The following is a 17,103-nucleotide window of genomic DNA, read 5'->3' on the forward strand; positions in this document are numbered from 1 at the left end:
TGTGTACATCGTGGACATGATGTTTGGGTGTTACAGCATCATTTCTGCCTGGGCTTTGTACATTGTTTTTTTGTTGGGTTTTTTTTTCCGTAAATCACCTTCTTGCCTTCTTGCCTGTGAAGGGTGTGTTTTTGGCTGAGAAAGGGTAGAGTGAGGACCAGGGGGTAAAGCAGGTGAAGACAGTGAGGGGTTGCACCCCTGCTGTGTGGGTAAAGCCCGCACCATTGGAGCTGTTGGAGGCTGTATGTGGCCAATATCTGCCTCCTCTGTTGTGGCTGCTGGCTGTGTGTCAGGAAACTGTAGAGAATGGAAAGTCACAGGTGTGAAATAATCCCTGGGAGGGGGCAGCAAGAAGCTGCTCTCTGGGCAGGTGTCAGAGGAGCTGCCTTGGTAGGTGCAGAGGTGGAGCAGTGAGGGGCAGGGGCTGCTTTCCACCTTTCCTCAGGACAGTACAGCCCCTGCTGTTCCCAGCACAGGACCCATTGTGAGCAACCACACTCATTCCTCTCTCAAAATAGTCTCATCCAGCTGAAGAGCTGGGGGCAAGAACAAGCTTCCAGAGCAAGGAAGTGGTGACAGGCAGTCCACTGCCATTGCCCACCTCTGTGGAAGAGCTTCTGTGTGTTGCCTGTCTTCCAGCTTTAATGTGAAACTGCTCGGCCAGCTCTGCTGTTCCTAACTGCAGGTGGTTGTAATTTCCTGACGAAGTCACCTTCCTCTTCCTCTCCTTGCTGCTGCCATGAAATAGTTCAGTCTTCTTTCCTCCCTGTGCCCGCTCCTCTGGAGCTGGATTCAATCCCTGGCCTTCCCTGCTTGCCTCTGCATGGCTCTTTGACTCAGTGGCCTTCTTGTTTCCTTGTTCCGTTTGCTCCTCGTATATTTTAGGAATTTTTTATTTATCTTTCCTTTCCTGCTATTTTTGTTTTTCCTGCTGCTCCAAGTGCTATTCCTCTGCAACTCAGTTTGGCTGTTTGCACCCTTTCTATTACAGACATCAGTATTATTCAAACCTTCCTTTGCTATTTCGGTCTTGTTGGCAACTTCTGGATTCTTAGGCTCTATAAGCAAGGTTTGCTGTCTTTTTCTAACATTTCTTAGTATTTATTGGATAGGGCAAGGTCTTGTTCTCATGTGCTTTTGGGGTGTAGACTGCATCCATCCAAAACTGACATTGCGAAGGATTCCCTTTCCCAGCAGCAGTCCTCGGCAGTGGTTCAGGTAGTGGGGTGTGATAGTGGGGTAGTTCAGAACTGTGGGGTTCTGATAGATGTTCAAGTTTTCTCCTTGGTGATTTTTTTAAGGCAGCTGTTCCAGCCACAGCTGACACCTGAGGAGTTTGGATTCAGGCATCCTCATGGCAGGGGGGAGACGTCTCAGGCCTGCGGAGCACAGCACGTGGCCGGGTCCCACCCAGGTGTGGTGGCAGTGAGCTCTGTCGTGCTGCGTTGACATACCCCAAGAGCACTGAGAGCTCTTTGCTCTCGGGAAGCACCATCCACGTCCTGCTGTGCTGGGTTTGAATGCGAGCAGTGCTCGGCCTGTTGGATGGTGGTGGGTTACGTTAGGGGGCTGGAGGGCTGCAGGAGGAGCAGGCTGCTGCCGGCCGGGCTGGCCTGGATGCTTTGGGAAGATGGGAGCCATGGGGTGAGCGGGGCCACGGCTGAGGCCAGTTGTTATTTTGCTGCTTAAAGAGGAGATATTGGTGTTTGGTCTTTCCAGCTGGGAAGACTCCCTTGAGGAAAAGCTGTTGGTTATGTGCAGCCTTTGGAGTTTTTAGTCTGAAGGTTTTCTCTGGGACTCACTTTTCTTAATTGGACCCATTCTTGACAGAGATCTGTGGTACTGAGGATAGCGTGTGCTCTTGGGGACACAGTTGCATGACTTGGGGAGCTTCTTTTTGGACCTTGGCTCAAGGTCCAAGACCAGAATTCCTACATGTAGAGAGAGAAAACAATACAGCCCGCAGTGCTGATGTGTTAATAAGGAAACTTGTAGAGCTGCCACCAAATTTGACTGACAGCAAAGAAGGGAGGAGAGAGGTTTTGTAAAGAAAGCCTTCTTTGATATTTCTTCCTAGGCAGGGATGACCAGTTTGACTGCCTGTTCCCATGGAAGGGTCTGGCAATCGTTTCTGAGATGTTTTCACGTCTGTGTTATTTGCTCCAGACTTCTCCAAGTCCTTGGGAAGAAGGTGTTTGTGCTACATCTGCACCATCATCCTCCATGGAAATTCCGTTCATGTTTAAGGGAATTAGAAACTTTGTAAAAACAGTCTCCCCCCTGCTGCTCACATACCATGGGAAATTCTTGGCAACCTGAGAGATAGCGAAATAAAACCAGTGGCAAGCAGGGGTCCCCAAACCCTTCCCAGCAGGGATGATGCCAGCAGTATGGCACCAGGCAGCATCACCTCAGGTGTGGACAGGTGCTTTGCAGTTTGCCTTCAATGCACGTGTCACAGTTGAGGGACAGGAGCAGGGCTGTGACCATTGTTGGGTCAGTGATTGCTAAATGATTGCTTAGTGATCACTAAGCCATCAATTATCAGCAGTCCCAGATGACTGGAGACTTGCCAGCGTGACACTCAGCTACAGGAAGGGCTGGAAGCAGGATCCAGGGAACTGCAGGCTGTCAGCCTGACCTCGGTATTGGGGTAGGTCACAGCACAGATCATGCAGCATGTAGCGTGTGCATGTGCAGGACAGGCAGGGGATAATGCCCAGCCAACATGAGCTCAGGAAAGGCAGGTCCTGCCTGACCAACCTCATCTCCTCCTGTGACCGGGTCACCCACCAGGTGGATGTGGGAAGGGCTGTGGACACAGTCTACCTAGACTTCAGTGAAGCCTTTGTGCCTCCCACAGCACTCTCCTGCAGAAGCTGCTTCTGTGGCTTGGACAGGTGTACTCTTTGCTGGGTAAAGAAGTGTCTGGATGGCCGAGCCCAGAGCATGCTGGTGAATGGAGTTACATCCAGCTGGTGGCAGGTCACACGTGGTGCTCCTCAGGGGCCAGTTTGGGGGCCTGTCCTGTTTAACTTAATAATTGATGACTGAGGGAACCAAGTGCACTCTCAGTAAGGGTGCAGGTTACACCACATTGGGGTGAAGTGTGGATCTGCGTGAGAGTAGGAAGGCCCTGTAGAAGGATCTGGACAGGTTGGTCAGTGGACTGAGGCTAATGGATTGACCTTTAACAGGATCAGGTGCTGGGTACTACACTTAGATCACAGCAACTCCAGGCATCACTACAGGACTGGGGCAGAGTGGTGGAAAGGTGAAGAGAGGAAAAGGCTCTGTGGGTTTGAGCTGATATTGGGCAGAACATGAGGCAGCAGTGTGCCCAGGTGGACAAGAATGCCAACAACATCCTGGCTTGTGTGAGCAGCAGTGCAGCCAGCAGGAGCAGGAGAGCATCGTCCCTCTGTACAGCACTGATGGGGCCGCTCCTCAGTGCTGTGCTCAGTGCTGGGCCCCTCACTGCAGTACAGACATGGAGGCCCTGGAGGGTGTGCAGAGACAGACGCGGAGCTGTGAGGGGTCTGGAGCACAAGTGTGATGGGCAACTGGGATGGGTCAGCGTGGAGAAGAGGAGGCTCAGGGGAGACCTCATTGCTCTCCACAGCTCCTGAAAGGAGGTTGTGGTGAGGTGGGGTCAGGCTCTGCTCCCAGGTAGCAGAGATAGGACGAGAGCTGATGGCCTCACATTGTGCCAGGGGAAGTTCAGGTTGGGTGTTAGGAAGCATTCTCAGAAGGAGTGGCAGTGCACTGGCACAGGGGGCACAGTGCAGAGTGGTGAAATGTCCTTGAATGAAGTGTCCCTGGAGGTGTAAAAGAAAAGGGAGGGTGTGACACTGATGGAGTGGAGTCGTACCTTTCTTGAAATTTTTAATGCTGTGAAAAGTGAAAAAAAAATAAAAAAAAGGTGATTTGCAGAGCATGACTTCTGTCTGCAGCGTGCTGATCAGTTCGGCTGAGTCCCAGCAAGCTTTCTGATAACTGTGGTTTGTTCTCCCTCTTTTTTGAGGACCATGATGCCCAAGGTGTAGCAGTTTAAAAGCAGGTGGTGCTCCAGGCATGCAGCCTGCTCCGTGACACTGGCACTGCCACCAGCCAGGTACTCTGTGAAGTGCCAGAAAGTAACATGGGAAAGAAGTCCCTCTTGTACAGCTCTGCTGCAGTGGTTGCATTGCTTTCCTTCCTGGCAGTGTTACTCTTCATCACTATGGCACTATGTCTCTTACTGCAGGTTTGAAGACCACTTAAATGGTCATTTTCTGGCAAACCCTGTTCTTTCTGTCTCCATCTTTAGCTTTTGTTTGCACGCAGTGCTGGGAAAGAGGCTAAGCTGGGTTTTGAACTGCTTCTTGAAAGCTTCTGCTGCCTGCAGCTCACTCCTGAGCAGCTCAGTGGACCCCACTGTGCAGGAGATGCCTGAGAGCAGTGTGCAGATCCTGTCTGTAAACCCAAACCATTGTGTGCCTGGCAGCTCTTGTTCTTTAAATTCTAGCAGAAATGGAAACAACTTTCATAGCATGTTTGTGCATCCTCTGTCCAGCCCCGTAGGCTGAAAATCATGGGCCAAATCCTGTGGATGCCAGCATGACCCCAGGTAACACAGCTGGCTTTTCAGTTTGTGCCTGTTGCCTGTCTGTTGTGTTGCAGCCCATGTTTCCTGTTTGCAAAGAATTTTTTGAACAGTTTTGCAGGTGATGCTATTTAGCAAACATTTCAGGCCAAAGTTCCCAGCTTAGAGCAACTTTTTAATGTATTATGAATTGCTTTTCTTGTTAAAGCGTGCTGCTTTACTGCATTGTGGGGTATGAAGTTTCTATTATGGAAGGCTTACACAGGTGCTGATATCCTACAGAGAGAAAAACAGAGCTCTGTCTTCCAGGAAAGACAGCACAGCTGGAAACGAGGAGAGTTGTTAAGCTTTTTTTTGATCCAGTTCAGGCTTCGGCATCTCTGCAGCTCAGAACTGGCCCTTAATGAGAAATTGAGAAGTGGATGGGCTTCACTTTTCTCTCCTATAGAGCAAGAAACTGATGGAAATCGTCCTGCTTTGGTGAAATGTTTCAGCTCCAGGGCCGCCAGTGCTGCCAGCACAGCCTGGGGATGGAATGCTGGTCGACATGCTTTGCACGTGCATTGAGTGGCACACCAGTGGAAATAGCAAGGGAAGAGGTGATGTACAGCATCTGCTGTTGTGACACAGGGTTAAAAACTGCTGTTAAGGTCAGGTGCCTGTGCAGTGCATGGGGACCAAGGTGGGCATCAGAAGAAGTGCTCCAGCTGCAGATGGACGCAGTGAGGGATGCAGCCCTGTGTCCCTTGGGTTTGAGGTCGTTGCCTGAATGATGTCACCACCCCTGGGGTCAGAGCTGGGCCCGGAGGGAGCAGGCTGGAGGCACAGCAGAGCTGCCTGCCCACAAGCCTTGTGCTGCAGCACCTGCATTGCTGCTCATCTTGGCGAGTGCAGAACTAAGTAGGAGCCATTTCTGGTTGCAAGATTTTCACCCTCTTTTATCAAGTGCTTAAAATGTAGCAGTGCATCTAAAATGTAGCAAGATAGCTTTTAGTTTGTGATGGTCCTGGGCTCCTGGAAGCTGTCTGTGATCCTCATCAGGTTGGTGGTGGCAGGGGTTGAGCTGCTGGAGAATGGGCTGTCATGTCACCAGCAGCATCCCGCTGGTGCTGGTGCTCTGGCTGGGTGCTGGGCACAGCGGGTAGCACTGCCTGCAGCACTGTGCCAGTGCCAGCTCCCCTCCCTGTCTGAGGGTGCTGCAGGCTGCAGGCTCACCTGTGGCTCTTTTCAGCTCATCACCTGTGTGCAGGGCAGTGGCCGTGAGTGTGTGTCTGCTGTGTGACATTGTTTAGTTGGTGGAAGAAAAATCATTCATTTATTTTTAAATAAATGAAAAAAGAAAAAAAAAAAAAGATTGGTCTGATCTTTTAAAAAACAGATTTCCCTCTGGACTCTGACTAAGCATGAGAAAGTTGAGGCTGAAAGGGAATCTGTTCAGAAAAGCAGTGAAAGGTTAGAAGCGAGGATGTGGGCTGGAATGCACCTTGCAGCCATTAGCTGGGGAGGCATTGTGCTAATGCCTCACATGTGCAAAAACATTTTAAAAGTTGTGAATTCACCCCATTAAATTAATGTGTTCAGAGTGAGGGTTTCCCTGCCCGCAGCATGTACAGGTGCAGCGTACGGTGGTCTCGGCATTCTGGGAGGACTTGTAAATGGTGTGCTGCTGTTAGTTTCAGGTTGAGGAAGAACCATGTCTTCATTAGTTTAAAATATGCAAATTTGCAACCTTAACGTTTCCTTAAACTATATTTTAGCTCTTGATTTCCTTTAACAATTTTGCAGTGAACAGAGTGAAAATTGGAAGTGTCACTGTAGTGCTTGATAAGGCTTCCTAGTGCCTCACACCAGCAAAGCCTGACCTAAGTGCAGTGTGTGCTTGCACACCCACATACACGTGCCAGAGCCAGCAGTTAGTCATTTACAACTTTGATTAATTTTTCCAGTGTTCTTATTTAATAATACTCCTGCTCCTTGGGGAAAGCTATAAAAACGGATTTTATTTTTTAATGCGTTTGCATTTTAAGTAGGTAAAGTCTCTTTAGATTCCCATTTGCCTAACGAGTAGATGAATACGTTCATCTTCAGACGGTCTGAGACCAAGAATGATAAATTTCTGTGCAGGAGGAGGGCATTATGAAAATAATAAAGAACTGAGTCTCTGATGTGAGGGCTGAGCCTGAGGCCCGGGCTGTGCTTCTCGGGGGCTGTAGTCGCTGCCTTCCACACGAGCGTAATTCTGTCACACCAGTTTGCACAGTTTACTCTTGTCTTGCTCCTGTGATCTCTTTCTCTGAGTGTACTGCATGGTGGGAATGGCATGGGGTGACCCCAGCCCATCCCTCTCTCGGGTTGGCTGCAGTGCAGTCAGCCCATTTCACTCTGTCTCTCTCATTGCTGCTTCTCACGTGGTGCCTTCGTATCACCAGCATCTCTGTGGAGGTCTGGTGGTGGAGGCACAGCTCCTGGCACTGGTTTTTAGTAGAGAGAATTTCATCTCGCTCTTCTGATTTAAGTCTGTTACACTGGGGGTTCTTCTCGCGCATCCTCACGTTGTCTCCATGAGTACCTTCCCTTACATCCACGTGGTGTGTGCTGAGCACCGTGTGCTGGAGGTGGTGGTGTTCCCGCAGGTGCTGGGGTTTTGTGGCTCTGGGAACGACCAGTTGCTTCCTGCATAGTTTTAGTCTAAGTTTTTAGAAAGGAGGTATCAGGTTTTGTATAGATCTGTGAATTTCACACCATCTCACACACACAAAAAAAGATTTTCTCCCTCTTCCTCAGATTCTGAGTAAATAAACCATGTTTACAGAAATCTGGATGTTAAAAGCTTGCAGCAAATCTCTTACACCATTCCTAGGCGACAAAATTGAAGGAAAAAATATATTTATTCTAATAAAAAGGGTAAGAACTGTAGTAATCCCATGTTCCATTCATCCATCAGTTTGTCCTGAAAATGCCAGGAGAGCTTTTCTGAAGATAGAGTTACATCCCTCCCCTGTTCATCAGGAAGTGATGCGCTTTCCATCTTCCACTGTGGGCTGAAATTTAGCAACAGAAAAGAGATACAGACAGCAGTGTCATTAATTACTCCACATTCTTTCAGCCTGCCCCTTTCTCTGCTGAGCTGCATGACAGCATTTCAACAGTGTTATATCGGAATAGCACACAAAAATCTACTTTAAGTATCTTTGAAACGTATCAAACACTATCCCAAGCTATTGTAAGCCAAGAGGAGCAGCAGTCTGTGCTGCTGAGTAACCCAGCTCAGGGTTCTCACTTGTAAGGGTCTTAATAAGCAGGAAAGGCAGAACAGTGCAAGGATTACGTTCTTAAGATTTTCTCCTTTCAACCTAAGCATAAAGGTTAGATCTCCAAATTACCTTGGGCAGTTGTGGAGAGAAGAGTTTCCTCTCTCCTGTATCATTCCCAGTTTATTTTAATTTCATTTTATTCTTGAAGAAGAATTAGGGTGCTGGAATCTGTTCTTCTGGTCACTTAACTGTCACTTTTCCTTTCCACTTTGGAAACTCTGAATCCCCATTTCTAATCAAGGACAAATGAGTAGGAAAAAAGTCAGAATGAGATTTGTTTTCCTTTATGCAGCCCTTCATGGTCCATCACTTAATCCAAGCAGTGTGAAGCAGGCGAGCAGTGTATGCTGTCAGCTGAACCTTCTGATTTCAGAGTTCAGAATAAAACAGCCCTCAGTGTATCCTGTGCACAGCTCCACAGTGTGGGCTGAACTGAATTTTTTCACTTACAGTGGGGGATTCTGCATCCTTGTTAGTGTAAAAAGAAGGCTTATTATTGCACCAGCAAGAGGTGTGTACAAGTATGTCTGTTGTCACTGTGCAGAATGGGTGCTGATCCTTGTTGTGTTTCTGGTAGGAGGATGTTAATGCTCTCTTTTTACTGTTCTTTCTCTTACACTGAGTTAAAATAAAACTGGCACTGCCCTGAATTGACACCAGAATGCAGTGAGCACAAAACGACATCAGCTGGCGTTAATTCTGGCGTGTCTCATTTGTGGCATGGAATCCACGCGTCCCATTCGCAGTGCTGATTTGGAGTATAACTGCAAAATGCCATAATATTTTCACTTTAAGTTGCTGATACTTGCCATCTGTTTTGATTCAACTTCAGTGTACTTTTAAGTGTAGAGGAAACACAGTGACGTGCAGCAGCCAGGGAGCTCCTGGGAAGTGTTTTCTGTCTGTGTGTCCAGCGAGCAGGACCCAATGCCCGTCCTCCCCAGGAGGTTGAGAAGAGAAGGGGCTGTCTGTCTGCAGCAGATTTGGGATATTCCACACTGTACAGGATTTCCTGCTAGTCTGGCATCAGGTTCCCGGACCTGAAAGGATTACATCCAGCCCTGGATGCACTGTATTGAAGCGTCCTTCATGCCAGTACGTTCAGGTGACGTGTGGTTTGGATAAAGCATCATGGAAATCAGAGAATTTGCTGCCCACCGACTTGAAAGCAGCCTGAAAAGCACTGTGAGGTGAAATCAGCCCCACAGCTGCTGAGCCCTGTGCCAGCCCACAGCTCACAGCCTGCACCGTTCCTTGGTTATTCCAAGCCTGGCTGCCTGTGGCTTTGTGACTGCCTCCTTCTTGGCTTGTCACTTAGGACTGCTGTTGAGAGGCATGGGAAGTGCCATGCTAGGTCAGGCCACTGTGTGCCAACATGTCTGCAGTGACAAGAGCCAAACATTCATGGGAAGGAAGGAAGTGATCATGAAATAAGTGATCTTGGAATAGCCCACAGGGAAAGGTTTTTTTCCTAACCCCCAACTTGGGAGCTGGAACTTCAGGAGCTTTTGTGTGTGAAGAATTGTCTCCAAATTTCTGCATTTTATGATTATTTAATCCTTACCAATATAACTTGGGATACTGTAGTCTCCTTGCGGTGTTGCTGCTGACTTTGGGCTTATTCCTGCTCCCTTTCCAAGGAATTGTTGCCATTAGACACCTTTGAGTCGAGCTCTGCAGCAGCTTGCCACTGATTTTACTGGCAGTTCTCTCCGTGGCTGTAAAATGCCAGGTGTAAAGCTCCTGACTGCAGTGCTGGAATGAGGAGTGGATGGAGGGCTGTAGGCGGTGAGCTGGATGCCTGCTGACGTGCTCTCTCCCCACTGGTATCGAGGAGAGGTCTCCTGAAGAGGTCAAAGGACCAGAGCAGAGTGCCTTGAATCTGCCTGGGAAATATCCCGCAAGCTGAGGAAGCCATAAATGTGTTCCTGTTCCTCCAGGTGCCCATCTGGTTTCTGAAAGGCGGTAGCAGTCTCTCTCAGAGCTGTTTTAGTGCCACAGAAACAAGTGAAGGTCCTAGATGGCTTTGCTCCAACATTGTTGAAGGAAGCAGTGGCTGCACACTAGGTCTTCCTTCTCGGGATACTGCCCAGCTCATCCATGGGTTGGACACAGCTCAGAAAGGTGTTTCCAGTGGTGGACATGCAGCACATACCTCAGAAAACGCCTGTCTTTCCTATTGCTTTGCATCAGACAGCTTAGTCATGGTGGCTGTGGGTCTCTGTGGAGAGTGCTGGAGTTGGCTGTTGATCCTTTCAGTCAGCAGACATCCCAGGAAAGGTGATATTCAGGTAACCCTACGCAGCCAGCCACTCGCCAGCCCGTTGTATGCACCAACAGCAGGATGCTTCAGGACTCCACCATCTGCCTGTGGCTTTTCAGGAGTGTAAAACCAAGCAGCAGTGTCTTGCAGACTGTCCACATCCCACTGGCCTTGGCTGGAGAGCAGCACTGTCACTTCATTGTCATAGAGACATCACTCCAAAAGAAACATCACAGCCTCTTAGAGATGACATCTAAACCTATTGCAGCAGGCTTAGCTAAAAGAAATCCAGCTACCTCCCCTGGCAGATCAGAGATGCTGCTGGCTTTATGAACTGCTTGGGCAACTTTGGTTCCTGGGATGAGCCAGGAGTGCAGAGATCCTGGGGATTAGTGCTTCCCTCACCATTCCCAAACCTCCTGGTGGAAAGGTGCCATGGGATCGTGGAGCAGGGCAGGTAATGCTGGGGTACTGTGCAGACTGCCCTCTTTTCCTTTTATACTTTGCTGTGTTCTCTGGGAGCTTGAAAGACTGCTGCATTTTAGCAGCAGTTGAGCAGGCTGTTGCAATTTCTGTTCACCAGTTCTTCCTTTCCATGTTTGGAGGCTGTCCCAAGCACACAGCTGTCTATGCCATGCTCTCGAAGAGTTGAATCACTTAGGTTCAAGGAGTATCTGCAAAGTGCTGGTTGCTGTCAGAGCTCCCATAGCAGGTAGGTTCTGAGGCTTCTTCCATGCAGAAAGTGGAAGTGAGTCCTGGAGCAGCAAAGCTTGTTGCTCACCATGGGGAGGTCCTTTTTCAGTCCTGCAGCCTGTTGTGTGGAGACCCTGTTCTTCTGGGCACTCAGTGGGACGTGATCTCATCCTCCAGTGTTGTCATCTGGATGATCTGTGTGACTGTTTCCAGCGTGGGTTTCTGTGATGCTGTGCAGAGCTCTGAACCCAGTGGAAACTCGAGTTTGTGCACTTTGTGTGGTCCCAGATTCCTGCGCTGATGAGGGCGAGTTAATTGATCTGTATTTTTAGCTTGCGATACAGAAGTCCTGACCTTTCAGCAAGTCTCATTGCTGTTGTTCCCTTCTGGGTTTCTACAGCAGCAGAATCCAGAGGCCCTGGGCCAAGTGCCCTGAGGAATGAAGCCTCTCCTTCTGCCTGCCACCACTGGGCATGTGCTTTCTGCCCATCCTCTTTCCTGCCAAAGTGAAATGTATGTTTTTTTCTCCACTGGATACCTGAAGCAAAACAGCTGTAAGATCTCAAACAGTTCAACGCAGCATCTGGGAAGAAAGATGACCTGGCTGCTGCTCCCTGGGGCAGTGTATCAGGAGCCAGGAGTCACTGCTGAGCACAGACCACACGACAGCACTGCCGGCAGCAGCCCTGCAGGCAGGTGGAGAGCAGCACGTTTCCTGGCTTATACAGCAAGAAAAGGGGATGAAAATGTCTTCTGATCCCAGAATTATTTGTTGGGGCTCTTGCAAAGCCCGTTTGCTGTGTTGGTATGCCAGCCCTTCACTTCTGAGGAGCTGCTTTGTAAAGTGGCCCTTTTTTTAGAGGTGATGCTGTCGTTCAGTGCGTGCATTCTGTGGTACCAGCTGTGGGCTGATGTGGATATAGGGTCATCGTGCTGCAGCTCCTCTGGAGTCCTGCTCCCTTTTGAAAGATGACTATGAAGGAGGAGTTGCATTTGCTGGAGTTTGTTGGACTTTTTTTTTTTTTTAACTGGGTGCCTTTTAAGTTTGTAGCAGTGTAATGTGGTGCTTGCTCAGCTTGCAGCAGGGATGCTGGACTGTCACCTGAACAGTAATCAGTAACAAAATCAGCAACATGCAAAGGCTGTGAACCTTTAGGAGTCCATTGTAGCTCTTTCCACTGATGGCTGTGCTGCACAGTGTATAGTGGTACAGTGCCCAGGCAGGATCGTACCGTGCCTGGTGCAGGGTGCATAGTAGCAGTTAGAAGCTGTCCAGCAGCACATGAAGCTGGTCCTGCCCAGTGAGCTCCTTGCTGAGGAAGCTGTTGTGCCTGGGAGGAGCACGGGAGGTATCTTTGGTCTGCCAGCAGTGACAGCTCTATTGGGTACAGCCTGGAACTGCGAAGCAGCCGTGGAAGAGTGGCCACTGCTCAGAGTGGGGAAGGCTTTGCTCCACACCAGCAGCCTGCTGCTGCTGTCTGTGTTCTCACAAACCTCGTGTCTGCAGCTTGACACTGCTCGCTGAGTGTTATCTCCATTACGCACAGAGAAACAGCTTAGTACCAGTACCAGGTGGAACAAATCCTCACTTCTCATAATGAAGGTCATTCTTCCTTAGGGAAAGTGGTCCCCTAACAAAGAAAACCAAGCCCTGTTCTCCTGGTCTGCACCTGCTGTGTGCTTTCATTGCCCTGTGCTGCCCAGGGAAGGAAGTGGTTACCCAGTCATGCCCAGCCACTGGCAGTGCTGTCCCCACAGTCTCCCAGGTTAACAGCAGCTGGCACTTGCTTTGCCTGCAGGACCTGTGAACTGCAACCCCAATGCCATGGTGTGCCCAGCTTTTCCTTTCATTTTCTTCCATCAAGTCTCCTTATTCATTGAGCACTTTGCTTCCAAGCTAAGGCTGTGGCAGTTTTCTTCCTCCAAACAGAGATATTGGAAGTGCTCAGTGTTGGGCACTCCTCTGAAGAATTAGCATTCTGTTATCTGCTGTACGGCTCATTACCCTTCAAGAAGGAGGTTGGCTTCTTGTCTTTGGGAAGCCCAGTGATGTGAGACTGATTACTGATGACTCATTATGAATTTTCTCAGCTAATAATTGACTGTTTTTTCGCAGCGGGTACGCAGGTACTCACTAGGAATCATTAGATTCCCTTTGTTGTCACATAGGGCCCTGGGTAGATTAAGACCCTCTGCACTGCTGTATGACCATGGAAGAAGATTGTGTGAGGTTACTGATGAGCTGTAGTTAGATGTATCCTTGCAGTGACCCCCCATGCTTCTCTCACGTGGATGTTGTTTTGCTTCCCTCCATCCTCCTGAAGCAGTGGATCCTTTGCATCATGCTCTGTGCATCTGGGCCCTGTCTCACTTTTTCAGCCTGGACTTTAAAAACTCCTGTATGTCTGGCTTGCATTGTTCTGCTCTAATTAAGATAGAAATATTTTCTGGCAGCAGAGGTTAAGTTCCAGTGCCCAGCTGTTGAACACCTAGCATATTTGGTGTTGTTCTTCCAAACATCCCCGTAGCTCTACTTCCATTCTGCCACGTGGAGTAAAGAGTGGGAAGTGGAACTTCTTGTGGTGCTGCAATGCCAAGTTGGACAGCAGTGGTGAAACCATGGTTAGACTGTTACCAGTGCGTGTGAGCTTTATGTATATGTATCTGATGTAAATAATTGATGGAGATGTAAAAGAAAAGACTGCTTAATGTGCATACTGTAGTGCATTTGAATGCAGTGTGGAGAAGATAAGAGCAAACAACACCTTGGTTCTCTGATGTACACGCAAGTGCAAGCAGTGGAGCTGCTCCTGCAGAGCTGCAGCTGTGAGTGTGCATGGCCCTGGCTTGCTCCTGCCGTCAGGTGCAGGGCTTTAGTTTTAGGATGCTTTGTAGCTGCCTAGGCTATGTGCTCTGCTCTGCTCTGCTTGTGACAGGCCAGCAGCATGTAGGCTGTCAGCTGCTGTGGCCCCTGTGGAGTCAGCACTGCAGATTGCACAGAGTGGCTGCCTGGGGTGAGGGTGTGTGCCTGATAGCAGGAGGTGGGAGAACCTCACCAAACTGACCAGCAAAGGTGTTTATAGGGGTATGACCCCTCTGCTTAGATTTTCGGTAGGTTCAGTATCTGGACCAGAGGCTTCCACCATCCCAGTCAGAGCAGAGCAGATTCATAAGCATCCCAGGGTCTTTGTGTGCCTCGCTTCCCCTCCCCAGCCTGATGTTGCCAGGTCCGAGGGCTGTGGCAGAGAGCTGAGCATGTGTTAGGGTCAGTACTGCTCAGTTCCTGTTCCCTGTGCAATTGGAGCATTGCTGGCAGTATCTCCCCAGCGTTTCCAGGGCACCTGCAGAAGGTCACTGTCCCAACTCAAAGGCACCACAGCCTGGCACCATGACCTCTGCAAAGCTTACTGCATTGCTTCCCAGAGCAGTAGGAGCACTGGTGTAGCATCAAGGAGAACAAAACTCCCCTTTCGAAGATGCTTTTGGGTTTTACTCTGATATCTGACAGGGACAGGGTTTGTGCAGGGGCAGCCAGCCTGCCTGTGTCAGTGCACACAGGGACAGGGGACTGCAACAGGGTGGGGATGTGGGAAGGAGCTGATGTGAGGGAGCAGAGAACAAATATCAGTAGGGATAACTGTGGGGAAGGGGAAGGGAGCCGTTGTTGCTGGGATGAGTAAAGAGGATGTAGATACACAGAACCAGGTTCACTTGGTCTCATCGTTAAGGAGATTGCTGCTCTTGGTGCTTTGAATTGCAGCTCTCTTGTGTGTTTGTTCCAGTGTGCCCATGCAGGGTGCAGATAGTAAGCAGCTGGCAGCAGCAGTGAGAACCAGGCATGGTAGGAGCACACACACAGCCAGTCCCTGTGTTTAGGTGGCATGTTCTCACTTCGGCCTCTAACAGTGCATACCTAGGCTTTGAGTTCAGTCCTGCCAGTTCATCCCCATCCTCTGAAGGAGATATCAGCAGGGCCTGCTGTGAGGTCTTATGGGGCTTCACTGGAGAGCAGAGCTGTCTGACTGAAATAGAAATGCAGAATGTAAGTGTGGTGGTTGCCGGGGTTGGGGCAAAGCAGTGACTGCGTGTGCCTGGGAAATTCCACAGGGCACATGGGATGGATGGAACTGCGTGGGGACTGTGACTGAGCAGTGTTATGTGGAGCACTTGCTTTTTACTTGAAGGTTTTTAAGGTGGCCTGTTTTCTTCTTCCTACAGACAACTTTAGGTACACGTGTGACATTTGTGGGAAAAAATACAAATATTATAGCTGCTTCCAAGAGCACAGAGACCTGCATGCCGTGGATGGTGAGTACTGTTTTAATGCTTAGACACCTAAACTAGAATGAGAAGTCAGTGCTGTGTGACTCTGAAGAGGGCCAGATGTGGTCCTGCTGGACCCCGCAGCCCTGACGTGCGGATGTGTCGCAGCATCCCTCGAAAATCCATCTTTGTCAGGGGAGGCACAATCCCCAGGCTCTGCAGGGAGAAGGCTGCGGGGCCTCATTCTTTGTGTGCATCAAAACAACACCCTCTGCTGGGACCTGTGGTCCTTGCAGTCCCCTGTCTGTATTCTGGTTCTTGATTAAGATGGATATCTTAGAACAAGGTGAATGGTCAGTTTGGTGGCCGGCTGGGCAAGAGTTGGTTGCCTTTTGGTTTCTTGCCTCACAGATTTGCTTCTAACGTGCTCCTCTGAGCTGAGCAGCATTTCAGAGTTGAGAAATATTGTTTTGTTCTTGTTAATCGTTGTGGTAGTGACCTGATACTGTTGTCAGGCCAATTCTTCCCATGAGAATTTAGGTGCTGTTGAGGCAGTGACATTCAGACAGAAGCAAACACCCTCCTCCAGAAGCACTGTGTTTCAGTTTTCTGTACTGGAGGGAATAGAAACGACAACACACTGTCTTTCATTGGCCTTCCTGCACTTGCAGAGTATTTACAGCCCCTTGACGTGGAGCCCACAGCTGCTGCAAAGCCTCATTACACATGCTGCCAGCCTGTCAGTGCAGCCCCTCACTTGGAAGAGGAGGGAGGGAGGCTTGGCAGGTTTCACTTAGCTGGAGTATCTCAGAAAAGCAAGTGTTTTGTTTTTACAGTGTTATCCAAAAAGGTTTGCTGCCTAAATGTACTCGAAGTGCAGCTCATGCTCTCTTGCAGTACCACTGCCACACACTTAGCAGAATTAAATGTGTAGGGTTAAAAGTTGCTGTGAGACAGATGTGTATGCACCTGTCAGAAATATGTGCATAGCTGTGGCTCAGGGAGCTCTTCTAGGCTCAGGAGAGGGCTTTGGACATAGTTTGCACTTGTTTCTTGCAAAACCAGTGTCCATGACAGGCCCACCAAGGGACCAGATGTGTGTCAGCAAACACGGGTGTGAAGTTGGTGTGCACCTGAACTTTCCATTGGGCTGTGTCTGTGTCAAAACAAAGGCCATGAGAATCTTTGTACTTTAGGGCTGGGCATGCTCAAATAGTTCCTGTGTGGATGCTGATGGGAAGAGGAGGGACTGGGGCACAGAGCCTGGTGTATTCTGTGGGGCTGAAACATGCTGAAGCAAAACGTGAAATACAGGAGGAAAACACAGCCATTTAAGAGGATTTAATTTCTCTTTTGTTTCTTCCCCTCCTTTTTCTATTCTGTGTTAGTTTTTAGTGTGGAAGGGGCCCCAGAAAACCGGGCAGGTAAGCTGAGATCCTTCGTGTGCTTTATTTCACAAACCTTTTCAAGCATTCAGTAGTTCAGGCACAGCAGGTCTGATTCTACACTTGTTGGAGTTCAGGGAGTTTTTTCACTGATTGCAGTGGGAGAGAAGCATCCTCTGTTCCTCCCTGTGCATACACCCCATAGGTTAATGCCCAGCCCTAGTAGATACCAGGCTTTTGTTACAAATACAATTGATCAAGCTTCTGAAAAGTCAAAGAAACAGGTGTTTCTTATCTCAGGTGATTTAGTGACTTGTTCAAGGCATAAAGTAAGTTATTTTATAAAATGGGTTGGGTTCTGATTTTCTCTGAGCTGTGTGGTGAGATGTTAGAAAGTCACCGGTCAATATCTGGTAGCTGACATGCTTGCAGACTGCATTACTGTGCCCACTTACAGACATTAAAACATCATTAGGTGGGAGATGCCCTGGAAGAAAATTAGAAAAGGTAAATCAGTCTCTGTTTGTTCAGTGTTTCTTCAAGAAAAATCCAGCACATCATTTATCTGCAAGGCAGGTTACTGGGCTGGAAGGGGGTTAT

At 49.0% G+C, this 17,103-nt stretch overlaps 1 protein-coding gene across 8 annotated transcripts in view; it reads left to right on the forward strand.

Annotated features, from left to right (window-relative positions):
* The window catches only part of ZNF618 (zinc finger protein 618), a 153,894-nt gene that overhangs the window by 108,699 nt on the left and 28,092 nt on the right, over positions 1-17,103 (forward strand). For 7 of the 8 annotated variants that reach the window (XM_065737695.1, XM_065737692.1, XM_065737689.1 and 4 more), the window contains 2 exons: positions 15,074-15,163; positions 16,507-16,542. In XM_065737695.1, coding sequence (XP_065593767.1) covers positions 15,074-15,163; positions 16,507-16,542 — 126 coding nt within the window. The remainder of the gene's footprint in view (positions 1-15,073; positions 15,164-16,506; positions 16,543-17,103) is intronic. The other variant, XM_065737690.1, reaches the window with a different exon arrangement.

This window comes from Cyrtonyx montezumae, unplaced genomic scaffold, assembly GCF_038088225.1.
Source record: "Cyrtonyx montezumae isolate F1298 unplaced genomic scaffold, pur_monq_1.0 scaffold_20, whole genome shotgun sequence".
Taxonomy (NCBI): Eukaryota; Metazoa; Chordata; class Aves; order Galliformes; family Odontophoridae; genus Cyrtonyx; species Cyrtonyx montezumae.